General features: G+C 41.8%; 4 protein-coding genes across 8 annotated transcripts in view; 1 reads left to right on the top strand and 3 right to left on the bottom strand.

The window, feature by feature from the left end:
* The window catches only part of tns2a (tensin 2a), a 34,816-nt gene extending 19,687 nt beyond the window's left edge, over positions 1 to 15,129 (top strand). The window contains exons 4-28 of the mRNA XM_030769357.1: positions 932 to 970; positions 1,703 to 1,744; positions 2,382 to 2,431; positions 2,978 to 3,161; positions 3,300 to 3,350; positions 3,548 to 3,670; positions 4,119 to 4,183; positions 4,329 to 4,412; positions 4,630 to 4,742; positions 5,093 to 5,153; positions 5,248 to 5,323; positions 5,465 to 5,594; positions 6,089 to 6,154; positions 6,410 to 6,526; positions 6,620 to 8,059; positions 8,231 to 8,396; positions 8,703 to 9,814; positions 9,975 to 10,106; positions 10,459 to 10,554; positions 11,026 to 11,103; positions 11,363 to 11,440; positions 11,584 to 11,752; positions 12,119 to 12,187; positions 12,715 to 12,744; positions 13,104 to 15,129. Of these exons, the coding sequence (XP_030625217.1) occupies positions 932 to 970; positions 1,703 to 1,744; positions 2,382 to 2,431; positions 2,978 to 3,161; positions 3,300 to 3,350; positions 3,548 to 3,670; positions 4,119 to 4,183; positions 4,329 to 4,412; positions 4,630 to 4,742; positions 5,093 to 5,153; positions 5,248 to 5,323; positions 5,465 to 5,594; positions 6,089 to 6,154; positions 6,410 to 6,526; positions 6,620 to 8,059; positions 8,231 to 8,396; positions 8,703 to 9,814; positions 9,975 to 10,106; positions 10,459 to 10,554; positions 11,026 to 11,103; positions 11,363 to 11,440; positions 11,584 to 11,752; positions 12,119 to 12,187; positions 12,715 to 12,744; positions 13,104 to 13,245 (4,713 nt within the window). The 3' untranslated portion in view covers positions 13,246 to 15,129. The remainder of the gene's footprint in view (positions 1 to 931; positions 971 to 1,702; positions 1,745 to 2,381; positions 2,432 to 2,977; positions 3,162 to 3,299; positions 3,351 to 3,547; positions 3,671 to 4,118; positions 4,184 to 4,328; positions 4,413 to 4,629; positions 4,743 to 5,092; positions 5,154 to 5,247; positions 5,324 to 5,464; positions 5,595 to 6,088; positions 6,155 to 6,409; positions 6,527 to 6,619; positions 8,060 to 8,230; positions 8,397 to 8,702; positions 9,815 to 9,974; positions 10,107 to 10,458; positions 10,555 to 11,025; positions 11,104 to 11,362; positions 11,441 to 11,583; positions 11,753 to 12,118; positions 12,188 to 12,714; positions 12,745 to 13,103) is intronic.
* On the bottom strand, positions 15,122 to 20,939 carry tmem106c (transmembrane protein 106C). 5 transcript variants are annotated; one of them, XM_030769359.1, is made up of 8 exons: positions 20,860 to 20,939; positions 19,586 to 19,830; positions 19,131 to 19,194; positions 17,746 to 17,905; positions 17,322 to 17,462; positions 17,082 to 17,131; positions 16,877 to 16,930; positions 15,122 to 16,720 (listed from the first exon to the last, which is right to left on the bottom strand). In XM_030769359.1, the coding sequence occupies exons 2-8, from the start codon at positions 19,794 to 19,796 to the stop codon at positions 16,564 to 16,566; spliced, it is 837 nt and encodes a 278-aa protein (XP_030625219.1). In that variant the 5' UTR covers positions 19,797 to 19,830; positions 20,860 to 20,939; the 3' UTR covers positions 15,122 to 16,563. The 5 variants fall into 5 exon arrangements, with proteins under 5 accessions (XP_030625219.1, XP_030625220.1, XP_030625218.1 ...); XM_030769360.1 differs by having other exon boundaries at positions 19,586 to 19,827; XM_030769358.1 differs by having other exon boundaries at positions 20,780 to 20,933.
* A 1,613-nt stretch (positions 20,940 to 22,552) lies between these two features.
* Positions 22,553 to 25,110, bottom strand: LOC115806915 (PTB domain-containing engulfment adapter protein 1). The gene is made up of 7 exons (XM_030767772.1): positions 25,066 to 25,110; positions 24,906 to 24,977; positions 24,479 to 24,580; positions 24,012 to 24,149; positions 23,686 to 23,790; positions 23,256 to 23,315; positions 22,553 to 22,657 (listed from the first exon to the last, which is right to left on the bottom strand). The coding sequence occupies exons 1-7, from the start codon at positions 25,108 to 25,110 to the stop codon at positions 22,553 to 22,555; spliced, it is 627 nt and encodes a 208-aa protein (XP_030623632.1).
* Positions 25,111 to 26,456: 1,346 nt separating this feature from the next.
* LOC115806358 (E3 ubiquitin/ISG15 ligase TRIM25) overlaps positions 26,457 to 27,500 on the bottom strand; it is a 1,887-nt gene continuing 843 nt past the window's right edge. The window contains exon 2 of the mRNA XM_030767033.1: positions 26,457 to 27,326. Coding sequence (XP_030622893.1) covers positions 26,457 to 27,326 — 870 coding nt within the window. The remainder of the gene's footprint in view (positions 27,327 to 27,500) is intronic.

Below are 27,500 nucleotides of genomic sequence, written 5' to 3'. Positions count from 1 at the left end.
AAGTCCATGGCTCAGCCTTTTTCCGGTGACCAAACAAACAGGGTAGTTTGGGCTGAGGAGCGGATGTGTAAGGGTGGGGGAAGGGTGTCTTACTGTGGTGGACCGTTATGTAAGCATGACTCTTGTGCACAAACTCTTGTGCACGTACACGTGTGCACAAACACACTCATATACTCGTTCACATGCACACGTCTGTCCACACACACAGACATGTACCAGACATGTACCTAAGCAAGAGCACACACACACAAGCACATGCACACGCACACGCACACACACATGCATCCCCTATAAAGGCCTGACCTAAGCAGGGAGCCGCCCTACGAGCCTTTCCATTTCCTGTTCGGTCAAGGGTCACTACAACCAATTTTTAATCCCTGTCCAACATCAGCCAAACATGAAGGGAAGTCATTTCCTGTGTGTGTCAGAGTGTATGTGAATTGGATGACTGTCTTTGCCTGTGGCAAAGCTATGTGAATGAATGGGAAACATGTATAAGTGAAGCTGATATATGATAACTTAGTGCACACACCTCTTTGCCAGACTTCATTCCTTTCCTCTCTTGCCTGGGCATCATGTTGCTCTCTCCAGTTTGCCTATTTCAGGCTTGCCTGTGAGGCCGCTCTGCCTACTCAGTCCACTGCATGACAAGCCAAGACCCTCAGAGGAAGGCCCGTCTGTGTCAGAGGGTCTTATCAGAAGGAGATGTGCACCGCCTGCTTTATCTCTTCGTCTGAGGAAGCATTTCCGCTGCCCCATCCCTTACCACTCCCTTCCTCTCTTCCTCAGGAGGAGTAAAGAGAAGGAAAGAGAGAGAGAGAGAGAGTTAGAATGGTGACAGTGTTATTGAGTGAAAGATGTGTCGTGACTTGAGTTAGGACAACATGTTTCTGTGGGTGTGTTTGAGTCCTGTTCTTCTGTCATCTCTCAGGTCAACACCGCCTGCATCCCAGCCCCACCCTCTGACTTGGTGAGTAGTCTTAAGCTCTCTCTGCCTCCTTCTCCATCCATCTCTCTGTTTGTCCCTCTCTTCTCAATCTACCACTCTGCCTGCTCTTGGCTCCTTCTCTGTGTTGCTCTTTATATGAATTATATGAACTCTGTCTCTTTCACCATGTGATGCATATGAAAGAACTCTTCAGTTCAGGGCTCTTGCTGATCACAGTTGAGTGCAGTCTCTCTGTTTGAAGAATCTTTGGTTAAATGCACTCCTTTCAATTGGAGAATTGTTTTGTTCCATTGGCACTAGATGCATTTTGTTTTTATGTTGACAGTCATGTTTTGAATGTAGTTTAGAGGGTATATTGATATCATATATTGATATTTTTTTCTTTATTGCCTTGTGTGAGGCTGTGTCTGTGCAGGACATTTGTAACTGGTCGGTTTTTGTTGAAATGGAAGTTCTTTTTCTTGCATAACAGAAAATTCATTCACTGTCCCTTCTGTCTCTGTACAACACAGTGTAGAGTTGTGAGTAGAGTTCAATGTACAGCACTCACTTATTGTCAAGTGTTGCCACTTGATGATGATGTGATACTCATAGCTGGAAAAGATGCTTAGCTGGCTGACAGTGCATGGTGAATGCACAGGTGATACAGTTCTCTCTCTTAGGTTACTGTTGTAGCTGTATGATTGGAGGAGACCTACAGACATAATTAGATATGATTTGAACAATACTAATTTCTGCTGCCTCCTCCTACAGCAGCGCAGAGGCACGTCGTCCTCCAGACACATCCAGCATCTGGTAAGAGAGCTTTTACTTTCTCCCATTTCTCTCTCTCTCTCTCTCTCTCTCTCTCTCTCTCTTTCTCTGTCTTCCTCCCTTGCTTTCCTCTCCCTCTGTCCAAAAAGAAATAAAAAGAAATTAAAAAAATATGAAAATATGCTGTTCTGTGGGGACTGTATTTTGATGTCGTTGACACAACAGCTTATTGCCAAGGTTACGGAGCTGACTCAGAACCTCCGTTTAACCATGTGCAAGCACATGATATTTCTGACCAGTGCACTGAATCAGGCATTCTTACTCTGCAGTCTTTCTGATATTCTCTCAGACATCTCAGCGCAGCCCTGTGTGTGTGTGTGTGTGTGTGTGTGTGTGTGTTATCGTTAGCTATTAAATAAACCGTAATCTCATTTAATGTGAACCTGAGACAGTAGTAATGTATTGTGTGTTAATGTTATTGTGGTTGTTTACTGAAGTTGTGGGGCAAACTTTTCAGCATCAAACACTTTTTAAATGAGGATTTTTTTTATCATATGATAGTAATGTTCTCTAAATCATACTATTACTATAACTATTTGTTAAATTAAAACTACGCCCCCATCTCTCCTTTCTCTCTTTCTCTCTCTCTCTCTCTCTGTTTCTCTCTCTCTCTCTGTAGGGATCGACAAAGTCTCTGACCTACTCCAAACAGCAGAGTACTCTACCCAGGTATGCTTGAGACGTGTGTGAGAACAGTGTGGGGCTCCAGAGGGTTATATGAATTTGGGTTGTTCACTGCTCAGAGCGTTAGGACCACTGCCATAAGCCCTTATGATGAATGACTCTTTAAATAAAAACATCTCTTTAAAAAATATCCTGAATGAACAGCTGTGCAAGATTTTTATCAACTCATAAATTTTGACTCCACATTTGACTTTGAAATGGAATCGACCGGCATTAAATCTTTGGCTGAAGTAGAAAAAATAGCACTACATCTCTCAGATTATGTTAGTGCCATGGCCCAGCTTAGATGGAAAAACAGATCCACCTAGTTCCCCATGAAATGAGATTCTAAAGTTCAGCCCGTATCCAGCATTAATATTACCAGTCATAATACCCACTTTACCACTGCATATGTAGTCTTACAGTTATATAAGCACAGACTTCAGCACTGAAGATTTTACTGATTCAGACTTGACCAGTGCAAAATGTGTAAGTCCATACTGAGTTCTCTTTACAGTCCTCTTGATCCCGTTCCCTTTTCCTAATCTGCAGGAGTTTCAGCGTGGATAGAGTGATGGAGCGAGTGATGGAGAAGCACTATGATTTTGACCTCACCTACATTACTGAGAGAATCATCTCAGTGTTCTTCCCCCCTCTGCTGGAGGAACAACGCTATCGGGTCAATCTGCGAGAGGTCACAGCTATGCTCAAGTCTAAACACCAGGACAAGTTTCTGGTTGGTAACTGGCTCTATGTCTGTGTGTGTGTGTGTGTGTGTGTGTGTGTGTGTGTGTGTGTGTGTGTGTGTGTGTGTATGTGTAAAAGTGTATCTGTGCTGCAGTATTTGTAATCCTAGATATGAATTCTTTTCCAGCTGTTAAACCTGTCTGAAAGGAGGCATGACATTGCTCGTCTGAACCCAAAGGTTTGTTCTTCATTTAGTTAAAACCTAGTCTTTTTTCTTTTTTCTTTTAAACATTGTAAAATCGCGTTTAAAAATTCAACATTAAACACTGAGGACTGATTAAAAGAAGATATTTGATTTCAGAGACTGCATAAAGTTCTTATTGAATTGTTTGTCTTCAATGGGATGTTCTTTGTACATTTCTGTGTGTCTCTCAGGTTCATGACTTTGGCTGGCCCGACCTCCATGCTCCACCACTGGATAAAATCTGTGCCATGTGCAAAGCAATGGAGACCTGGTTGACCTCTGACCCCCAGCATGTGGTGGTCTTGCACTGCAAGGTCAGGGTCATGGGTCATGTCTTTCTTTGGGGATATTTGAACAAAAAACAAGACAAACCCAGAGATACCCTATGTAGTCCTCAGGTTAACAGCTGAAATGCTCATTTTATGTGTTTGAAACATGGATTTGTTGACAAAAAAAATATTCTTTCAAAATAATGAAAACATATTAGGATTCTATTCTAACATTTAGCACATATTCTTTTCACAGGGTTGCACTATTACTTACTTTCAGTTTGTGCCGTTTTTCTGTTTGGTACTTGACCAGATACTTCATCCCCCTGCACATTCCTGTTCTAGACCAATAAGGTTAGGTTTAGAGATTTAGAGACTTATACAGAGATAATGGTCACTCTCTGTGTATGTCATTACCTATATCTGGAAAACTGAGTTGAAGTCATATATGTTGTGGCTGGAATAAACCTGATCTCTGATTTATTTCATACAGGGGAATAAAGGCAAGACAGGTGTTATCATAGCTGCTTACATGCACTACAGCAAGATATCTGCAGGGTGAGAAATCATATTCCTTTCTGAAATGCCTTATGTAGACGTTGCATGTGTGAAAGCATGCTCAGAACACACTCACTCTAAAATGGTGTGTGTGTGTGTGTGTGTGTGTGTGTGTGTGTGTGTGTGTGTGTGTGTGTGTGTGCAGGGCAGACCAGGCTCTCAGTACTTTGGCAATGAGGAAGTTTTGTGAGGACAAGGTGTCCTCGTCTCTACAGCCATCTCAGAACAGGTATTTCTTTTCTTTTCTTTTCTTTTCTTTTCTTTTCTTTTCTTTTCTTTTCTTTCTCTCTTTTGTTATATCTTTCTTTTGTTATATCTTTCTTTTTTCCTTTCTTTCAGCTGTTTGATTTGTTTACCTTTCATTAGCCTAGTCTAGTTCCTTACATGCTTTCTTGAAATTCTTTACATTTTTGTGCATTTCTCTCTCCTCTCCCATCTCTCTGCAGGTATATATACTATTTTGGTGGACTGCTCTCGGGGGCGATAAAGATGAACAGCAGCCCCCTGTTCCTCCATCAGGTCCTCATTCCCACCATCCCCAACTTCCAGGCAGATGGAGGTGAGAAGATGGAGGGATGACACTTTCACCAAACCTTACTGAGCTGGCTTTAATTCTGTCTTCTAGTCACAAACACAGATTTGATTTGCTAGTGTAGTCCTCCAGTGTTACTGTGCTGTTAGTTTCAGGGATATTTTGTGTCGGTTTGATTATAACTCAGGTGATCTTGGTGATCTCCTGCACACGGAACTCAGTGTACTGCTCCTTTAATTAACAGTAATTAAAAGTTTGTAAGTTACACTCCCCAAGTACCGCTTGTTGTTTTTAATTTCCTGCCAAAGAACATTAGTGCATTCCTTGCTCCCTCTCTCATTCTTTTTCCTCTGTTCTACCTCTCTCTCATTCCCCAGGTTACTTCCCATTCCTGAAAATCTATCAGTCTATGCAGCTGGTGTATACATCAGGGATTTAGTGAGTGTCTTTTTTTCACACTAAGCTCATGACTCTTAATCCTGCTCAGAGATGTTGTGTCCACTGAAGTGTGTGTCTATTTGTGTTTGTGTAGTGATTTACAGGGCTCAACAGGGAAAAAGCTGTGTGTGACCATTGAGCCTGCTCTACTGCTGAAAGGTGACATCTTGGTAAGAAAGACTGACTGTCTTGTTAATCAGTACTTACTACCCATCATGACTTAGTTCTTTCCCCAGTGCCTTCATGTAATCCTTTAACTTCTCCCTCTCTCTCACTCCCTCTCTCCTCACACTCTCTGGCTCCCCCTGCAGGTGAAATGCTATCATAGGCGCGTTCAGGCAGCTGAGAGAGACACAGTGTTCAGGCTGCAGTTCCATACTTGCACCATCCATGGTGCTCAGTTGTGGTTTGGCAAAGAGGAACTTGATGAAGCTTGCAATGGTAGGTTCGGGCATTATGTGTATGAGGAATAGCGATATTTAGTGGTTAAGAAGTGGTCCCAGCTGTGACATTCAGATCATTTTCACCCCATGAGGTAACAGCCGTCTTAGTCTCCAGCTGGATGACTGACCTTAGACACAGAGCCAAAATGGATCTTCAGTGGGCTTTATGGAATGAGTTGCAGCTGTTTGCATAATATTCCCACAACTTTTAATGGTTGTCTTAATAATCAAGAATTTCACTGTCTTCAACCAGTTCTAACTCATATGTTCATGAGCAGTACAATATAGCCATGACATATGAAAAGTGATTTCTAAATACTCTAGCTTTCCCGTCAGAGTCAACAATAGTCGACCGGCCAACAGTAATAGATCTTGCTTGCTCTGAGTCTGGCTTGCTCTGGGAGATTTGTAGGCCTCTGGTAATGAATGTGTTTTAATTAGTGTCATGTCTTGAGAGGATCTGCCATGTGTTTTCTCTCCTCCTCTCTTCAGATGACAGATTTCCCTCTGATGCTACTGTTGAGTTTGTCTTCTCATCTGGCCCAGAGAAGATCAAAGGTTTGCCTCCACTTATTTTCATGCGTGCATCACTAGATCTCACTTAGTACCATGTAATCCTATGGCACTATGATATACAGTATCTCTGAAGTGTTATGTTTATGCAGCAATGAAACTATGAGGAGCCTTGAAACACAGCTTAAATAAATGTGCTGTGTATACATGTGTGATTTTATTACTAATACTGTTACTATGTAACCACCAAACTGTACCACACATTCATGTAAAACATGACCATTGTGTCTGTGTTTTCAGGACGAGAGTACCAAAGGAATGACCCAGCTGTCACTGTCGACTATAACACTTCAGATCCTGTCGTACGCTGGGACTCGTACGAGAACTTCAATGTGCGGCACCAAGACAGTTTGGAAGGTAAGAATCATTAAAAGAGAACAAAAGCAGGAACAAAAGACAGGAAGTGAGTTTTGAACACTGAAAGGCATTTTCGGGAACTCTTGTTGACAGATATTTCTCATACTCGAGGGCCTCTGGATGGCAGCCTGTATGCTCAGGTGAAGAAACGACGCGCTGCGGCTTCCGCTTCTTTCACTTCCACCAATGGCAGCATGGGAAGGACCTCTGAGGAAAGGCCCAGTCAGCTCCTGTCTGTCAGTTCTGACTCAGGCCATTCCTCTGCCCCGGCCTCTCGTTTGGATTACCCTCCCACTGCCTCACCCCCAACCCAACAAGAAAAGGAGGAGCTAGAGCGCTTATTGGGTGGAATCGAAGGGGAGAGGAGTGGAAGAGATCGGGAACGCGAGACGGCCATTTTGGATGACGGTGACTCCCTACCGCCGGAGCGTTCTGGGTCTCTGAGGCTGACGCGTTCTTGCTCATGTCGGGTGGGTTATCGGTCTCAACACTGCGCAGAACCCGGCTGTGACCGTGTGCACCACCAGCCCAACGGGTATTGCCTTGACCGGACCTCCAGCACCAACGGGCACACTGGGGCGCCCCTTGTGGGGCTGTGTCAGCATCATGGCGCTCATCCACATCAGGCCTTGCCCCCTCCAGATCTCCTCTGGGACCGACAGCAAGGTTCCCAACATTACCTACACCGAGCATGCTCAGAGGGTCCATCCCGTCACATGTGCCCTTGCCCTGCCCCTGACATGAACCCCCACCCACTCTCTCCATCTGGTCGGATGGTGTGCAGGGCAGATGAATATATCCCTTACCCTCACCATCCTCACCACCCCTCCCTGCACCACCACAAACCATCAAGCTATCACGACATTATGCTGCTGGATGGCCTTCCCCCTGGTTGTCCATGCAGGGATTGCTGCCTCCGGCGTGAAGATTCAGCTTTCCATGCTCTGCGCCTTGACAGGGGGGAGGCGCTACACTGGGAAAGAGAGGCGGAGCTGCATAGGGAGACTGGGTTAAGGAGGGGCAGAGAATCTGAAATCCCAAGGGGAGCAGACCTGCACTGGGAGCGAGAAGCCGGTTTAAGGCGTGGCAGGGAGGTTTCGATGCATTGGGACAGAGACCGTGAGGTGGAGTTACAGTGGGAGAGAGACAGAGAAGCAGAATATTGGCATCGGAGAGCCACTGTGTCACCTTATGGGCATCAGGGTCACGACTTGCCAGCCTTTGCCTTTGACCCCTTGCCCTCGGGTCATCCAGCGTATCCCGAACCCTCACGCTCTCACTCCCACTCTCACCTAGACATGAAGTACAGTAGTAGCAGCAGTGGCTACCAGACACCCCACCAGACATGCCCCTGCACGCCCTACCAGCCTTCGCCCTCTGAGAGCCGCGGCTACGCCTCTGGATACCAATCAGAGTCCACCTCACCGCTGCCACCGCCAGGCCCTTGCCCTGCCTCCTGTCCTGCCTCCTCCCACCATGGAAATAGCCCGTCAGATAGCCTCCCTCAGCAATACCACACTAACACACACACAGGTAAAACAAAAATCAATACACCTTTACAGTTACCTCTGCTCTTAAATAGACTGCATTAACCATGATAGCTGTCTTCTACTATAGTATAAGACACTAGTCTAATACTATAGAGACTCATGGTAAGGGCCTTAAGTAACTGTGTTTTTCTCTCTCTTTTCTGTCCCCTGTTAGATGGACCAGCAGGAGTTGGCGAGGGTATCGGTTGGCGTGACCACATTACCCATGGTTCTCTGCGGCGACTGCATCGTGATGGGCATGCCCCATGCTCCACTCCCTCAGATATCTCCAGCCCTCCCACTCCTGTTCACACCAGTAGTCCATTACGCACACAAGAGAGGTAATGCCCACCTTCATTCGAAACCTATTCATGGTTATGAGAGGAGTATGAAGGGCATTATAATTAACTATTTATTTTTAAAGATTTTACTTTTTTATTTAAATAAAAGTACTTGCAGAATACAAATCCACTGCAGTGGTTGACTCTCTAGCTCCAAGTAGTGTTCTGAAACCAGATACTTGATTTCAACTTAAGATTTTTTCAAACATTAACTAGCATTTTCATCACTGGCCCCCAACTAAAACACCTGTTAAGTGACTTTACGTTGTCTTACATTGTTTCATACTGCCTCTGCATTTGCTCTAGCCCTAGCCTGACAGTGCGAGATCAGGAAGTACGCTCGGCAGAGGGCTGCACTGAACCTCACACTGTCCAACCACAGGACAGGCCTTACTCTGGGACCCAGGGGTTACAACACGGAGAGCCGTCCAGCTCAGAGCCCATCCAGCCCGGCCCAGTCAATCCTGAAACGCACACCACACCGGCCACACCCACACCTGCACCCACAATCACACCCACAGCACAGCAAGACTGCCAAACCCCGTCACAACCGTCGCCCACCCCGTCCCTACCTAATAGCTCTGTTCTTACAGCCACAGTCCCTCAGCCTCACAATGACTGCCTGTCTGTCAGCCCACCCGCACCGTCCTCAGACCCAAGCATTCCCACCCAGACCACTTCCCCTGCAGAAACCCAACCACTGCCCATTGCTCAGTCCTCCAGCAGTCCTTCTCCATCCTCCTGTCTTGCCACTCCCTCTGTCTCAGTAGAGCCCGTCCCTCAACATTCACAGGTCAATGGCTCTCAGCCCAGCTCAGAAATCCCCAAACCTAGCTCTCCTCACAGTCCCACACCCAGCTCTATCACTAGCTCTGCCCCTGCATCACCTCTCCCAGCCCAGGTGAGTCAAGAGGGATCCCCGTCATCAGAGCTGCCTGTCCCTGGCTTTGCCACCCTGGGCCGGAAACTGATGCTGGGCTCAGAAATCCCTGTTGGTCATTTTCCGCACTGCTCCGGTGTGGATGGTCCTACGAATGGACATAGTTCTCCAGCTTCAGACGGCCATTCCACTCCTAATTTCCCTCTGTCTGCTGGCTGCTGTACACCCACGTCGTCATCAGGCTCCTACTCTGGGTACACTACTGTCACCATACCCCAGCCCCCGCTGCCAGAGAAACGGCGGACAGCTACCCTGCCTGGTTCACCCAACAGTAGAGCTGGCACTCTGAAAGCATCGTCAGGACGCCAGTCCCCAGGACAGCATCACGTGACATTCTCTCCGTCGGTCGGGGAGGCGGCACTGCCTGCTGGGCATGGAGAGGGTGGTGCAGAGGGGGAAACAGGCAGCCGTGTCAGTGTGAAGTTTGTCCAGGACAGCTCACGTTTCTGGTACAAGCCAGGCATCTCCAGAGAACAAGGTAAGTCACTGATATTAGTTTGGATTTTCAATTTGAGATGCTGAAGTTTCCACTTTTGAAAGAGGAAGGCTTTAATAACAGCTAAGATAGTGGCGTTTCAGAAAGGTTTCTTTATCTCACATGTTCTTTCTCTCTCTTTGGCCATTGCTCCTCTCTACAGCAATAGCTGCTCTGAAGGAGAAAGAGCCTGGTGCTTTCCTGATCCGAGACAGCAACTCTTTCCAGGGTGCCTATGGCTTGGCTTTGAAAGTTGCTACGCCACCCCCAAATGTAAACAACCACAGCAGCAAAGGTACAGCACATCTGAGAACAGGGTTTTCATCTCTGACACTTTCCCTCTCTTCTTCTACTCTCTCACAGTTCTCCATCAGCTGTCTGTCTGTCTGTCCTAAAACTATGTTACAGCACAGAGGCTCTTTCAGGTTTAACATTGCACAGTGTAACAGGTTTATAACTGTTACAGAAAAGAAACATGCTTAGTATCTATCTCTATTGTGAAAAAAAAAAGAATTCCTTTCACAATATGACTTTCACAATATGACTTTATCAGTTAACATGGCTTGTGTGTTGGTCTCATTTCTGTTCTGAATTATTGTGATTATAATGTACCCTTAATATGTTCATGTTGTATTTACTATGTGAAGTGGGCGACCCTATGGAACAGCTGGTGCGGCACTTCCTGATTGAAACAGGACCTCGTGGGGTAAAGATTAAAGGGTCACCAAATGAGCCACATTTTGGTGAGCGAATTTTAAAAAATGCTTAATTGTACAGCCCCATATAGTGCTTAATCAAATAACCACAGCAGCATGTGTTTTTTAAGGATATTGTTCACTCCACACCAAACTGAGCTGTGCTGTAGCTTAACTGCACCAATTAAACCAAAATTAACTTGAAACACGGTTCCCTAAATCCAGTGCTGGAACACCGAAGTCCCTCTGGTATTCATATTTACCAACCATTGTGCTCTCTGATTGGCTGAAGAGAGCAAATAAAAAAAAAGGAACAAAAACAACCTCTAAGTATGAAGTGAGTGTAAAAAGCAGAGGACATCTGTCCTCCTGGACATGATTTGGGGAATCCTGATATAAATGTATACTATGAGAGTGTATGCCTTCTGTAAGCGATGGTATTAAATACTTTTGAAATAAGACAGGCTTCATGATCTTTTTCATGAGAGATGTCTGATTTTTCTCTTTTCTGTATCTCAGGGAGTCTCTCGGCACTGGTCTACCAACATTCCATCACACCAATCTCACTCCCATGTGCCCTGCGCATCCCAGAGAAAGGTCAGAACACCCTTTAAAACAGTATGCACTCTGTCAGTCAAACACTCATCACACACAAACAAATACACATTTCCCTCTTTGCTTTGCTGCTCACACACACACACACACACACACACACACACACACTACATGTGTGCTACACCATTCACTATTTAAATAACTATAACATCAACGCCACTCAGACACTCATAATTACCATAAATGTTTAATTGTGGCTAAATTTGCTCTGACAATGTGATAGTGTGTGACCACTTTGCAGACCTGATAGGAGAGATACAGGAGGTACAACCAGCCAGCAACATGAGCACTGCTGCCGACCTGCTCAAACAGGGTGCAGGTCGGTCCCTGTCTGCCATTCTAAAACAACCTTATGAATTCATCTGTCTTCACAGTTTAACCCCATGCAATTACTGTGCTTTATTTCACAACCGTGAATGCAATTTTCAGTCATCTTACCTCAGTGGTCTTACTTTTCCCCAGCCTGCAACGTACTCTACCTGAACTCAGTAGAGACTGAATCTCTGACTGGACCCCAGGCTATTGCCAAGGCAACAGGGGCAACAATGTCACGGAGCCCTCGCCCCTCAGCAACAGTGGTGCACTTTAAAGTGTCTGCACAGGGCATCACACTGACAGACAACCAGCGCAGGTACAGTACTCATGGGGCAGAGCCCTTAAAGGGACAGAAGGTTTAGTAACTTTATACATCAGTGTATTAAAAAATCTGTGGTTTTTATGACATTAGTACTGATTAGATGTACTCTCCTAAATACGTGACACGGTTTCCTTTAGCAAGATCCTGCCATTCAAATTGTAGTTGAGTAGACTGAGATGAATCCTTCATACCCTTTGGACAGTGTCACTAACTTGTGTCTGTCCAGCCTGCACTCAGTGAATAGGAAACGTCCCATTGTAACAGCTAAATGCATACACTAAGTGGAGCCTGAGTGATGGTTAAATGGCCAGTGTTCTGCGGATGTTGATCAGGTGTTTTTCCCGTCGTGTCACTCTACAGGGTTTTCTTTAGAAGGCACTACCCTGTCAACAGCGTGACTTTCTGTAGCATCGATCCACAGGACAGGAGGTGAGGATTTCATTGAGCACTGTTCAGACGCTGGACACGAGTGAAAAGAATTGAAATGGACTGGATATATTGTGGATATCATGAGACCATGTAAACATATAGTAAAAACAAAGTCAAACACATTCAAACTCAGTGAAGCGTGACATATCTGGTGAACCCTCTTCGCATGGTGTTGTGTGGACCTGAAATAAGATGATGTCGTGAATTCATTCAGAGATTTTTTTTTTTAAGCTCTGCCATTGCTTGACAGATTGACAGTAAATGTAAGTTTTTGTGAGCCATAATGTTTGATGTGCAATGCCTGACATTCACATGAAGGATAGGCCACAAACCCACTTACTGTTAATCTACTCTCAGCACTGTCCCAATCGTCATCATCTGCTGTAAGATAGTGCATGTATCTGTGCTGGCTGCATAGTGTGTTTACGTGACTGAGTGCGTGAGTATGTGTTTGTGTGTGTGTCTGTCTGTCTGTCTTTCTGTCTGTCTCTCTGAGTCTTGTCTCTGTCTTTCCCTCTTTGCTTCAGGTGGACTAACTCAGACAGCACGACGTCTAAGTAAGTGCTCTGTATATATGTGTTTGTGTGTTTGTCTTTCCTTTTATTCAGTGTGTGTGTAATCATCTGACTTGTATGTGTTATAACTGAGTGACAGTGGAGATTTAAGCTTTGCATCAGTTTTACGCTTTAACCATGAAATGATTCTGTTCTTTCATGATGACCCCATGAATCAATATTTAACATTTAAATGCCTTTAGCTCCACATACACAATCAACAATTAATATGTTCTGGTAATTGCAGAAACATAAACACGACTCTGTTTGGTTCATCTGTGTCTGTCACACAGCAGTTCTGTCAGTATCATATCTTTTCTTCTCACTGTTTTTTTTCTCCATCGTACCCATGTTTCTCTCAGGGTGTTTGGTTTTGTTGCTAAGAAACCAGGCAGCATGGCAGAGAACGTGTGCCACCTGTTTGCAGAGCTTGACCCGGAGCAGCCCGCTTCCGCCATTGTTAACTTCATCAACAAAGTCATGCTTGCGACACAGCGTCGGTAGACTGAAGCTAGATGGGGAAGATCAGAGGCCTATTACATGTACAGACATGCAGGATCCTCCACAGCCTGACAAGCTTTTGTGTCTGCCCAGAGTCTCATCTGACCCCTCAGACTGACATACTGCCATTCTGCAGTCATATGTTTAGTCGAACGTTTAAACAGTGCTCTACATATTTTATGTATGAAAGTATTATCAAAACAAAACCAGACATTGCCTATAATTCTATCACACTAAGATTTTTTAAAGTTTTGCCTCTGTTTTAAAACAGCAAAAATCACGAAATGTTCTGATTTGTCTGAAGACCTGTTTTAATTCACGCAGTGCCGAAGTGAACACTACTGGTTCTGCCAGAGCAAATTTCAAATTTTTTGGACATTAGCACTGACTTGTGCCACCAAAAACAATGGTAGTTTTTTAACATTTCAGTATTTTTCCATTTGACTTTCAGGAACATAACTGTTATAATTCAGGTGGATTTGATATAGGGGTCTTTGTTCTCCACCAACCATCATTTTATCATTTAAACAGTATTTGTATCTGTTCTCCTCAGTTTGGAATCATGCACTGCAGCTTTTTCCAACATCTACCAAGCTTAGGATTTTAGGTTTCTTTGAAGGGTTCTTGAACACATTAGGGATGTCTCAAGATTCCTGGTTTTGAGCCAGTTTAAAGCTGGTTTTGTAAAGCTCCAAATCCAGGACATATCCAAGACATTTAAAGAATGTTATGCACAAAGCATGTCCTTATATTTTCTAAATAAATATTCTCATTATTAGAATATCCATGTTATGAAGTGTGGCTCTAGCCTTAAGGAAGCACAGCCGAAGTACTTGGAACATTCCCTGTTGGTAGGTTATTGGCACAGAGTCAGTATCTGTTGGTAGGTTATTGGCACAGAGTCAGTATGTGCATAAACGTAACTTATGTTCCACTTAAAGCAGTCACTCCTACAGTGACTGAATAGGAATCTGGCCCACAGGATTAGAGAGAATTCGAGAAAGTCTGAAGAAGGGTCAGTGTGCATGTGGAGTGGGCATTAAGTGTGGGAAGCCTAAAGAGCTCAGTTTTTGACTGTATGATGTTCCAGAGTGTGGAGGATGTTTAAGTGATGTGTTTTTTTTTTTTTTTTTTTTGAGAGTAAAGTGGGATAGTATCCGAGGGGAAAAAATGTTGGTATTGATGACAGAGATGTAAACCGAGTTACTTTGTCTCCTTATATTCCTGCATTTCCTACCCATATGTCTATCAGACTCACGTAAATAATGAAAGGTAATATCAACACAATAAAAGCAATACATAATTGAGTTCACTTCTATAATATTCACTATGGGTTAGTTACCTATCTTTACCAGGGGGCCTGTAGTGTTGTCCCTGCTATATACTGTGTAATGGAGAAGCATAGCCAAATGTATTCAGTTGATAAAGAAGGAAAATCATCAGTGGTCAATCATCTTTGACCTTAATAGTGTCTTTTTACTACTGTGTTTTAACACAAAGATTGACATTAACACACAACAAAACTTGCCAAAGGTTGTACTTAACCAAAGAAGTTCATAGAGCACTCATGTATTGTAAGATTTATTCATACATAATCTGCCATAAGCTTCTTGTATTGTAATTGCTTTATTAGTGTGTTGTTTTTGTAAGACAGATAGAAAAACACTATGTCTATGACAACTTTAATATATTGTTTTCTGTATTTTCTTGTTGGTCTTTGTATGTAGTAATATATTTTCTCACATGCAGCTGACTTGGAAAGTAAAAAAAAAAAGATTAAATGGAAGGAGACATTTATATGAAAAGGAATTTATATTATATGGTATTTTTGGAATGTATGCAAAAACAAAGAATATAATAAAGAAATGTATAGTTGTGGTACCAACATTTTATTCATCTTGTTTGGATTGTTATGACTGTCAAAAATGTTCCTCTGTGAGATAAAAAGTTACAAATTACAGAAAGCTTTGTATTAAAATTATCAAACCAATATGATTTCTTTCTTGAGCAAGTTTTCAAAATGACATCAAGGCCACAGTGACCAAATCAAAACCCTATTAATCATAGATCTTTATTCATTATTTTACATTTTCTTTTACAATCTTAATTCCACTTGGTTGAGAAATAAACACAATTTATGAAAGATTTAAAAGAAATGCTACAGCAGTGCACTTCAAGAAAACTCCTTCCCTAAAATGTATAAGGTACCTCTAAATCAAAGGAAAACTTCAGACAGTCCATCATTTGTGAAAGCTACACAGCTTCTACAGTTTTGCCCAATAAAATTAACTTTAAAACTGTAAATGTAAACAATATGGGAAAACAGTCGTGAAATTGCATAGGAGAGAATAAAATGACCGTCTACACCATGAACCCCAGGATCCTGCCTCATGCTTCTCTCTTTATTTGTCTTTTTGCAACTGGGTTCACCATACCAGAGTCCCCAGTCCCATCACTGACCGCTTTTGTACAAAATTTCTGTTGTGTTATTTTGTTCTTTTCCTATTTTGTTTTTTAGTTCCCCTTACAACCCTGTAGCTACATGACTGATTTCCATGTGTAGTGTACACAAACAGTTGATCAGAGCATGACAAATTCAAGTACTCTTTATACTGGCTGGAGACGCCACTTGGAGAACATTTCTCTAGTGAATTACTGAGATGTCCCTACTGTTCCTATACACGAGAACTGTAACAATCTCCAAAAAAAGGGAATGAAATGTTCAACTCCCTCATACACTGTACTGACAATGTAAAGCTATAGGTTGGTGCTGGCAAAAAAAAGGTTTTCCCTAATCATTTTAGCCTAAACAGCAATACAAAGCAAAACAAAACAACAACAACAAAAAATCCATCTGAGTCCATCTTAGACTAAATAAACAGAACAGAAAAAACAACAGCAATAAATACCATGGTAAGGTGCCAAACACTTGGTAAATGTCTTAAATATAAGTATCACACTCCATATTAATGGCATTTCTTCCCTTTTAAGTTTTTTAAACACACAGGAATCAGAGCCTTGTCAGGTGCAAAGAGGAAGACCTTGAAATGGTTCAGACTTTGAGCAAAGAGCAGAAAGATGCTAGTCATCAGTAGGTCAAAGGTGTGACAGCTACAAGCTCCATCTTGTAACACGCCAGGAATCAGGGCTCCTCCGTCAGACAACGTTCAGTAGCTTAACATTAGTAACTTTCTTTTTTTCTTTTCAAATCTTGGCACATTATACCACCCAAAAGTTATTGTGAGACACAACAGCAGAGACACTCCTTTCCTCGTGCTAACGCTAACCTAAAGTTTTGACCACGGAAGATCTCTCAGGTTTTCAGGTTAAGAGCTTTTTACGAGAGGAGCCGTGGGGGTCGAACCAAACCGACTCAGAGGGTTGGCGTAGCGTGGTATTGGAACCACAGTCGATGTACCGATAAGCCTCCAGTGTGTTCTGAGCAGCCCGTACCATGTAGGAGGTCTTAACCGAGGTCCTGTAGGAATATGACACACAATCACATACATCATTCAATTTACCAAAAAAAAAAAAAAAAAATCCCAACTATGCAACACCATAATGAGAAGCTAGTGGTGAAGCAAAGCAACTCAAAAAACTGTGTATTTTCATAAAAGTTAGAGGGAAGACTTACTGGACAAAGACCACGATGTTATGAACCTTGATGCTTGCCATGGTGCAAAAGGCACTGCAGAACCAAACAAAACGAATGAATTCTCAACAAAATCACTATTAATCTATTATCTTGAAAGAAATGTCTTCATATTTAGGCAGACACTAAGCTTGTGTGTCATGTTTTGACGTGTAATCAGGACGATGTTGTCGTATCCGGGACTTACTAAACATAAGAAAGGCTTCCGCTGATCTCCACGCTGACTGTGAAATTCACCTGTAGAAAAAGACACAGCGCTTCATAAGCATAACTGAACATTTCTAACAAACTATGGCATCAATTTAAATAGCTGAATTTCAGTATGAAACCTGTCCTTACTATTTACCATTAACCCCCCCCCCCCAAAAAAAAACCCACCCTGAATAGATTATGTATACACACATCTGATATAGGAGATTAACTCTACCTGTCTCTGACTGAGCGGCTGAATGTGAATGACGTTGTCCAGCTGCTGTGTGCCAATCACAGTTTTCATATAAAGCACCTGGCAGCTCACACTGTCAACCAGCACAGTGAAAAAGTTTGGGTTGCTGAAGTTCAGGGAGCTCTGGGAAACGATGGAAAGACAGCAGTTACAAATGAAGTTCAATGAGGTTCCAAGATCTCACAAACAAACAAAGCGGCATTCTCTGTCCTTATCATTAAGACTTCTTGATTTTCTTTCAAGGTTTGATTAGGTATTTGGAGATTCGATACAATCAGGGAGTCCAAGAACAAAAGCTAACAAGGATCTAGCCCTCAACAACATTATCATTCACTTAATGGTTGCCCTGAACAGAGCCCTAGCTGGTTCAAAGTCTTCTTTCTGGAGTTTGCAATAGAACACTCACAGTCATGTTGATGAGGACTTTGCTGTTATTCCGGTCAAAGTTAACAATGACCGAGCGGATGCCATCGTCATCGACCAGAACGGGCCGTGGAAACATGAAGAAGGCAGCAAGGGAAGAGATCAGCAGACACAGGACCACTGACAAGACTACGTACAATTTCCTGTCAATGACAGACACACACACATATCACCTCAAATCAACAGAATCACTTCAATACAATGGCACTACTGACAGAACCACATACAGCCTCCACAAAACAACTGTCTCAGATCATCCTCTCGTATTAAAAAGCCACAGAATCTCCACAGTGTGAGCTCACGGATGTATTTAGTGGAACGTTATAAACACCGTCCTTACAAAAATAAACTGTTTGTGTTGCCAAAGACAGTGGGCTTATTTTCCTAAGCCACCAGAAGAAAAGTGCCCAATGCAAGGAAGAAAAGAAAAGAAAAGAAAATAACTGAAAAATTAAGTCATAACTCAATTACTAAATTTGAACTTGAAAACAAAGCTAAATGTCAACTCAGCTGCTTTCAGTAACACTGCCCAATAATGGTGTGGATGTATCAGTAGGTGCTCGTAACAGCTTATCTGGGAAAGATGACAAACTGCCCAGACCCAGCTGTGGTTTTTAATCCCCATGATGAAACCATGTCTAATTAACAAAACACAATTCTCTACAAAATTCTTCAATAAAATAATTTACACAGTTCCACGTACAATATAAAAATTGACATTTAATAAATACACAGTTATACGTATATACAATAATACGTATTTCAAATGCATAGTCAATTATTACATACAAACAAGTCCAAACTCTCCTCTACATTAAATATACTTGGTTCATCCCTAGGTCTGAGATGCCGGAAAACTACAATTAAATGACAAACACTCCACTCAGATCTTTTCATTACACGAAGACAGATGGCTCCACCCAAACCGCAAGTATTTTCTGTCCTGTTTTACATCATTGTTTGCTGAAGCCATTAGGTAATGTGTTTAAAGTTCATAAAGCTAAACTTTCTTCATACTCAGTTGGCCAATCTGAACGGAAATTCATTCGCTAGTTTATTTATGCTTAACTCTGCAAATGCTTCCTTGCTAAGTCTGTGTTTGTCTCAGCCTCATTTCATTTGTACATCTCTGTGCAGCACAAAGTAAAAGGTTTTTTTTTGTTTGCTTTTTTTTACACCAAGTAGTGAAAAAATATAAAAAGGACGCATTCAGAAAGAGGACATTTCAGAGACATTTCAGGAAATGTCTTGGAACCTAAATTTGAGGGTTTTAATGCTAGAAAAAGATTGTGGGCTTTTTTGTCAGCTGGAGTAAAATGTTTCTTTCATCTCGTCAGGGGCTGAAGAAGACCAGGAGTCAATACTTACGTTCTTTGTGGCTGTAATCTTTGATCGCTGTAAGGAATCAGTGCCACCAGCTCATTGACCTGACCTGACACACAAACAAAAAGACAAGACAGTTCAAGACCTCACAACACACACCCACACAAAACACATTCCACTGTAACCGAATACTGGGGGAGAGCACAGACTACATCCACTGTACACTGGGTCACTGAAAAGTGTTCTCTTACCAATGAATTGTCTTATAGAAGCCAGGTATAGACAGAGTAACTATCGCTAGGCATAATGTCACTTGACAAGATGGCAGAACGTGTTTTAAACTCCAAGATGAACCTCCAAATGACTCAAATGATATAGTTTTACTGAAATTTAGCACTTCTGTGCAAACACTAACCTACATCAAAAGACATGCAATGTGTTTCGCTTGGGTGTGTAGAGGTGAATGGACAGAAGTTAAGAAAAAATCGCGCATGACTCACCAGAAGGAATGCGGCCAGTCCCTTGGCAGGTCGGACATGTTATGCTATCACGGCCAGTGAATTCCACATAGGGGAACTGAGCGATGTCCTCTTGCCTGTCCAAGCCATCGAGGGAGTCATCATCATCCTCCTGGTCAGCCCCCTGCCCCCGTCTGCCGTTAGACGGCTGAGACAGAAGGGTGTCGCCATTTCGTGACCAGTGTATGCCCATGAGAAGGCAGGTCCAACTTCTGACAGGACCTCTACTACGTCAGTAAGTGAAGTAAACACGAAACGTGAACAAAGGGCAGAAGAGCAGGGAAACAGACCAGACCTCTAAGAAGATAACATCAACTTACAATAAGATACGTGACAGCTGCAGGTATGATAAGACTGTTTGAAAGCAACAGCAACATTCAGTCCACAAAAGACAGCACTGAATTCAAGCTGATTTTAGTAGAGTTCACAGACAGTTTAAACGGTCAATTTTCAAAAACGTGTCCATCCCCCCTTTTTTTAAATGCATAAAATAAAACAATATCTTGCATGAAACAGGGTATCTGCGAGCAGAAGTCAATATTACCTAAAAGTTAGCAAAACATTTGCAAAGAATCCATTTAGACCCTTTCCACCGAAAAATGGATGACACAGCTGAAAAAAATTGACTTTGGTATACCCTAGTTGTTTCTTCAACAAGTACTTTCGCACATGACGTTGACAGAATTACTGGCCTGTGAATGGCCACAAATGCTCGAAAAACAAAACCTCTCAGAGGAGTCTAACTTTGAAAAACTTTTCTAGGCCTGGGCAACCCCGTTTTTTTTTTTAATTTTCCACGTTTCAAATGTTTTTCAAGACCACATGAATGCTGTGTAAAAGTGGTAACTTTATTAACTTTTTTCGGCTACAGGTAGCTATCGAAAGTATCTCCCGAACACCCACTAGTTCTGTATCTGAGCTACGTAACGGTGGGGCTTACTAAACCAAAAACAAACGAGCAAACGAAGTTTCGGTGGACGACTCTATTCAGCATCTGACTAGTTATAAAGTTTGCATTTTTCTGTCTACATTATATATAAATATGTATAAACTATCGTAAGCATTTTTCCTAACCAGCTAGACAACTCCAGATGTTATAGTTTTAAACCCGGTAAACTGTCTTAGCAAAAGCTAGCTTACTTAGCCTTCTACCGAAATAGGATAAAATTCACTGACCTGTCCTTGCTTTCTGGCGTTATCAGTTGAGAACCATGTGTGGCATGTAACTAGAGTAATGCACGTAAATCAGTGCTCACCTCTGATTTATCAAAACGTGTAAATGTCGTTAATATGATAATTTCTGTTACGCAGCCGTCAGTTTCAGTGAGTATCCAAGGCGCCCTCTCTCTGAGACAAGTGTCCACTCACGTTTCGGTTCACGTTTGGGTTGTTTTCCTCATCTTCTTCTATTTGTCCTTATGGGTGGAGCATTTACGAGAAAGTCTCTTTTATGCCTCCTACTGGATGGGGGAATTCTTTTCTTATTGTACAAACAGTCTAGAAAATACCGCGTAGTTTCAACTTATTCACTCTATATATCACAAAGTCCTATTTCATGAGACATTTACTGTAAGGGGAAAAAAAATTTTAATCAAAGATAACTGAAAAGAACTAAAAGTAATTAAAATAAATCTGTAATCCGTGTTGAACTTTCGAACGAGTTTGTTTTGAGATGTGTGCTTTAGACTCACGTTTGATTGTTTTCCAACTTATATATATAAGACACAGGATACAAAATACATATCTATAAGACGCAGGATACTCAGACTGCTGAACTCACGCAAGGCTATATGCTATATGCTCTCTCTCTCTCTCTCTCTCTCTCTCTCTCTCTCTCTCTCTCTCTATATATATATATATGTGTGTGTGTGTGTGTGTGTGTGTGTGTGTGTAAATAGAGAGAGAGAGAGATTCTGAAATATGTATGATGCCATTTATATTGTTTCAATATTTTCCAGACGATTTATTTAGAAGAACCTCTCATGTTGGGAACAGCGTTATGTTACATGAAATGATGATGTATGAACCTACATGCGAACTGATTACAGTCTTACTCCATTTTGTGCAGAATTACTTTACTTAGTCACACAAGTAAGTAAAGCAAAGTAAGTTCAAGTAGAGTTTCATGTTAAAAGCACCAATGACTATATTTTATGACAGCAATATCAATGAGTCAGATGCTCTGATGAAGTTTTATATGATGCTTTTACATGATCCCATTTGACCTAGTTGTGTTTAGGCTGCACACAATATGAGCCTCAGGCCCCAAAATAAGCATTTTGGACTTTTTAACAAGACACTACCACAAAATTAGTAGTATGAAATCTATACAGACACACTATCTGGTGTATTTGTACTAAGTATTCATAAGAATTTGCAAAAGAAAAGTAATATATTGAGATTTGCTCAGACAGAGACAAGGTATAAGATGTCTGTGTGCAGTCTGGCTGTCTGTCTGCTCTTCATGCAGTCTTCAGGAGAGGTGCTGTGTCACCCTCTGAGTGGAACCTCACTAAAAAAAACATGCAACAGTAAACTCATGAGGATTGGTCATGTATAGAGTGTAAGCTGTTGAAATTTTAGAATGTAAAACCGTGTGGTGTATGTGTGTATGTGTGTATGTGTGTGTGCGTGTGCATGTGCGTTTGTGTGTGTGTGTGTGTGTGTGTGAACTCGAGGATCTGTTCTGGTTTTGGCACTGTGGATGAAACAGCAGTTTCCTGCAGCAACCCCCTGTGTGTCAGCAGTCATTCTTTCCTTTAGTTTCCATTAGTTTAGTTTCCTTTTAGTTAGGGTTAGGGATAGCTTAGTATTCTTTAGTTGCGGAATAATGTGAGTCAATGGGAAGGCCCCACTAGGATATGGATACAAACTTGTGTGCATGTGTGTGTGTGTGTGTGTGTCTGTCTGTCTGTCTATCTGTCTGTCTGTCTGTCTGTGTGAGAATGTTTAATCCATACCCTGTAAATTTGACCTCTCTGAGACAGCGAGAGGATTGTTACTGTCAAAGTCAGATGAGTTCTCATAGATATGCTGGGGTCTGTCTATGCTGCCCTATAAGACAAACAGCACAAAGAGATGAACCAGCAGAGAAAATGTTAAGGGGTAAACTAACGTCAGCAAATCAACCCACATTTAAAAATAAACTTGAGATTAGATATTGGAAAAGGCAGAGTAGTTTAAAATTGTTACGTGTATTTTTAACTTTTTAACAAATGTTTGGAGATGGTAGCTGAATTTCTTGTGAAAAAATTTTGAATGTTTTTGCACACCTTTTGTGTGGACAAATCAGTGAGAACCAGTAGGGGTTATGCAACCATATTACATGTTATTGTTTTAGTGTGTTTAAGGTCATACCATAAAGGATCACATGATATGAACCTAACTGTAACTGATACTACACCCTGACATGACTGAACCATTTGAAAAATAACAGATTGATTGAGTGTTTTTTGTTTTGTTTGTCTGTTTGTTTAGTCTGTGGAGAATTTTGAAATTTTCTATTTCTTAGCAACTTTCATCCTGTGTTCATGCTCTTGTCTGAAGCATGTTTCCATGTGGTTGTTATATGCATGTATGTATGTACATATGTATGTATGTCTGTTTCACCACAGATATAATAGCGGAACGATTCGCTTTTGTCCTGACTTACATCTCCTCTCTCTTGAAGTCTCCTCTTTAGCTCTGCATTCTCTCTCTGAAGCACTTTATTCTGAAGAGCAGTGGAATGTGGACAATGGTAAATGAGTATTAGAGCATTAGTAGACTAACATCAGATAAGTAAACAACACAGGAGAAATGCTAGACCAGTTGTAGAGCAGTGAGAAGAATTACAGCAATATTTGATTTCTAAGGATCTCTGTTAGGGAAATACAGCATTAGAGAAATGTTAGTTTATTATTCAAGAGCCAAGTAATATAGGATGGGAGCAGTAAGCGGTTTCTGAGAACTCAGCAGTAATAGAGCAGTGTTAGAGTAATTTTGGAATTTGATCAGTCAGAAGCATAAGAGCAAACCTTGAGCAATATTAGAACGTGGGATAATTAAAGATTTTGTAAATGTAATTATATAACTCTGTCAACCTTGTGTCGTAAAGCCTCCACAACCAGGTCACGGCCGCCTCTCACGTTTTCAATCTGCCTGCTAGCCTGGAAAGCATCTCCTATTAAGGACACGAGTATTTGAGACTGACAGGAGGAAAGAGACAGAAAATGATTTGAGATTCAGTTTTAAGTTGCTGTGCGTCTGCTTTGTGACTATCATTTACAGTGTCATGTATCCTAACAAAGAGTTTCTCAGTGAGTATGGGGCACTAAAATTGTAGAAGACTACAAACAAATCAGTAAAATGACATATGTCAAAAAATAAATAATGAAATGAAGCTGGTTTGGATTTGATCAGTACTCACAAACTTCTTGCTCTGAAAGACGTAGCAATGGTACATATCTGTAGCCAGTTGCTTGGCCACAAATCCCAAGATTTTGGGTCGAGCTGGGTGAACAGCGCAGGAGGACACAGTGGAGATGGGACATGAATATAACATAAACTGAAAAAAAGGGAGAAGAATTAACAGAAAGATGTATAAAAAGTTGATATAAGCTGTGAATTCTACTTTTAAAACTCTTTCAGGTCTCTTGAAATAGCAAACCTTTGGACACAAGTTAAAGTTGTTCAGAAAATATTTATCTTCTACAAAACCTCTAATCCATCTCAATTTAATGCATCGTCCTCTCATTCTGAGAACGTTAAAAGTATGAATAAAAAACAATGTCCTGTGATTAAAATTTGGTATGTTGTTATATGTAGTATACACGGTTATGCCTGTTCTGTTACTGCTATTAATGTTCAGTGGAAATGTCCACGCTCCTGTCTCACCTTTGTTTTGTGTTCCAGGATGTCTATCCCTCCTCTTGACAGGAAGAGGTGTACTTTACTCTTCTTTGTTTTCCCCTTTTCACTGACGTCCTTATCAGGATTCTGAGATAAGGATGAATGGACAGCATAAGAGGAAGAAAGAGAAGAAGAATACATGGAAGAAAACATTCAAAATTGTTTAAAGTTTTAGAGTAACTTTCACATTAGTCTACCACTTAATATTTAAAAACAAGTTGAAAAGAGCATCATTTTCAAATAAAAACGTGTAAATATTGTTATCAGATGCATTTTGCGGTCAGTTGATTTCTCTGGAAATTTCGCTGTTTGAATCAAAGTCTCCATCTTACTCGTCCGCTGCCTTTTTAAGTATTCTAAAAGTCTTGCCTTTCTCTGAAACAAACATTCTGTTTTTTTTTTGTTTTTTTACCTCCAAGGCAGCTGTCGCTTCTTTTAGAATCTCTGTGCCATCTGGCCGAACAACTTCAAGGCGACCCAGGAACTAGAGCAACCGAAAAGTGTTAAAAACAATTTTATCATCCATAAGTACTTCCACAAGACTTAGGTATTTGCTTCAGATATCTACTCACTTTTACTGCAAAGGAGATCTCACTGTCTTCTTCTATATCGCTCATCTTCTGTTCTCTTTTTGGGCAGACCCTATGTTGAGAGCTAAGTAAAACTCAGCACAAAGAGTTGCCTTGGACAAGTGTATGCCTTGCTCTTCTCTTCCAGAGGGTTTAAAGTCTGGAAAAGTTAATGACTGACCTTCAGACATCTCTTCCTTATTGCTGTCTCTACCTACTAACATACATGTACAGCCAACAGCTGTTATTTATGGCTCTGACAACCCAGTCACTTTAATGTTGGCTGAAACTAAATAAACAGAGCAATAGAAACTGTGTTGTTGTCAAATGTTACAACAAATGGATAGGTGCTGAGAAACAGGGAGAAATGTGTGAGATTATGAATAAACATGCTATTTTTGAACCAGAGGGAATAATAGTCTACAGATACAATAGTTGTCTGTAGAGCAATATAAAATACATTGTGTAACATTAACAGGTGTACAACCAACCTGTAATTCAGGTCAGGAAATTTAAAAAGGCGAGTTGCTGAAAAAACAGAGAACACGTGAACCTTTGTTTATTGAAGAATTATATGACAATCACATCTTAATATGAGAAAAATTTATGTACAACTTATTTACTGACCACTAGGCGGTGCTAAGATCTAACTTTGTTAAACAAGGTTGGGGTGGTCTTACAAAGGGAAAAAAAAAAAGTATTTACATAACCACGGTTTTATTGTGTGAGAAACCAAATCATCAGCAATATTCAAATTACAACGGAGATGTTCAGAGGGCGTGGACAGTGCCTGGCAACTGGCAACACTTGGGCACATACATGGAATACCAACTGCATATTAGCAGAGGAACTGTCCAAGGAAGTGGAGCTAAATTAACTTTGGAACACAATGGTGTGTGAACATTACTGTGGGCTACTTGGCGTGCTGAAAGCACGGGAGTCTCTAATTTACTCAAGCAAGCTTTTCTGGTTTCTACTGAGAGCTTAAAGAAGCTCAAAAGGAGGACATAGTCTCAGATGCATGTAACACTGGCCTGTCTTCTCTCCCCTGTATACAAATTATGTATTATATGACTTGATTTGAATTAGTAAATAAATATTTTGTAACTAATATGGCCAGTGGATAGTAAATAATCTCCAACTCCTTAATTAGTGAAACGTACAAAATACTTTGTCACTGCAACTACACAAACATTATACAAACAGGGTGTATAAACAGTAAGTCAGACAGCTGGCATCCTTTGACTTGTTTTTCAATGAACATGTTGGAAACCTAAACATGTTCCAGATTATTTATATAGACTATCAAACTGAGGGTTGGTAACATATGCAACTATTGGTCCATCATATGTGTCATATCTGACATTTCTTTGGTATGTAGAAAGACAGATCCCTTAAACCCCACTGAGGAGAGTGATCCAGGACTGGTCTGTAGTGGAGTGGATGCTGAATGCAGGATACACGGTCTCACGAAATACAGCATGGAATGTGTACAGGTGGCGTCTCTTCCCGCTAACGCAGTGGAAGGACAAAGTGCCACCCTCATAATCCAGCGCTACCTCTACCCGTTGTGGTGCGACGGTCGGCGCATCTGGCACTGTTAAATTGACAGATTCGTGACATGCTGTCATTTTACGATTCTTCCACTGCAGCCTCCAGGAACTGGAGTTATGACCTAGTCGACTGTGATCTCCCTTCCGCGCAATGCTCTTGTAACACAAACCCAGGGACCACATAGTGCAGGGCTCCAGCTCCGCCACCCACACGTGCACCCCCCGCGACAGACCCTGAGAGGCAAGCACCTGAACCACGCTGGTGAAACGCTCACTGTTTTCTGAGAAACCTTGTTTGGCGGAGTTGTATCTGACCGTTCGTAGGTCATTAGATAGCATTAGGTTAGGGTGAGCGGTATTGGGGTTGAACGTGAGGTCGAGAGGATTTAGAAGGCCGTGAAGTGACTGTAGAAGTAAACTCATCTCATAGCGAAATTCGTCTGTGCGCATCTCAGCCCGCAGGCGTTTGGTTCCGGCTGGTGCATTCGCCGGGAGCTCAGCAACGGAGAGAGATGCTGCGTAGCGGAGTCGAGCTTCAATTTTGAGGTAACGCTGAATGAAACGAAATTCATTGGTCTCAGCTAGGACTTCTGCGGCACTACTCTTAGCCTCCTGAAGCAACTGCTCCTGGTCCTCCAGAGTATATACACTACTCTGCCACTCTTTCTCCCTCTGACGAACTTCTGTCTCCATCAGCTCTTTCATACGATCCTGATGTGGACACACACACACACATAGTGTAACTGTCACACATTGCTTCGATCTTTATATCTTTGAAACTTCAGAGACAATTGAGTTAGGCTGAATGTTCTTCCAATTACAATAACTTCCAAGTATGGCTACTCCATGAATCTGAACCAGCTCAGTGAGAAAACGTGTAAATAT

The sequence above is a fragment of the Chanos chanos genome, chromosome 3, assembly GCF_902362185.1.
Source record: "Chanos chanos chromosome 3, fChaCha1.1, whole genome shotgun sequence".
Taxonomy (NCBI): domain Eukaryota; kingdom Metazoa; phylum Chordata; class Actinopteri; order Gonorynchiformes; family Chanidae; genus Chanos; species Chanos chanos.
Note: the sequence above shows the minus strand (reverse complement) of the source record. Positions and strands in the feature narration are given on the sequence as shown.

What these genes read in the sequence shown, in the direction of transcription:
- tmem106c (XM_030769359.1), bottom strand. Translation starts at nt 19,796, where the DNA reads ATGGGCATACACTGGTCACGAAATGGCGACACCCTTCTGTCTCAGCCG. An exon ending in AGATTACAGCCACAAAGAAC is followed by an intron (nt 17,906 to 19,130) that starts GTAAGTATTGAC and finishes TGTCATTGACAG; the next exon opens with GAAATTGTACGTAGTCTTGT. An exon ending in GGAAGCCTTTCTTATGTTTA is followed by an intron (nt 16,931 to 17,081) that starts GTAAGTCCCGGA and finishes TTGGTTCTGCAG; the next exon opens with TGCCTTTTGCACCATGGCAA.
- LOC115806915 (XM_030767772.1), bottom strand. Translation starts at nt 25,110, where the DNA reads ATGAGCGATATAGAAGAAGACAGTGAGATCTCCTTTGCAGTAAAA. An exon ending in AAGCGACAGCTGCCTTGGAG is followed by an intron (nt 24,581 to 24,905) that starts GTAAAAAAACAA and finishes TCCTTATCTCAG; the next exon opens with AATCCTGATAAGGACGTCAG. An exon ending in TCCTGGAACACAAAACAAAG is followed by an intron (nt 24,150 to 24,478) that starts GTGAGACAGGAG and finishes CCTTTTTTTCAG; the next exon opens with TTTATGTTATATTCATGTCC.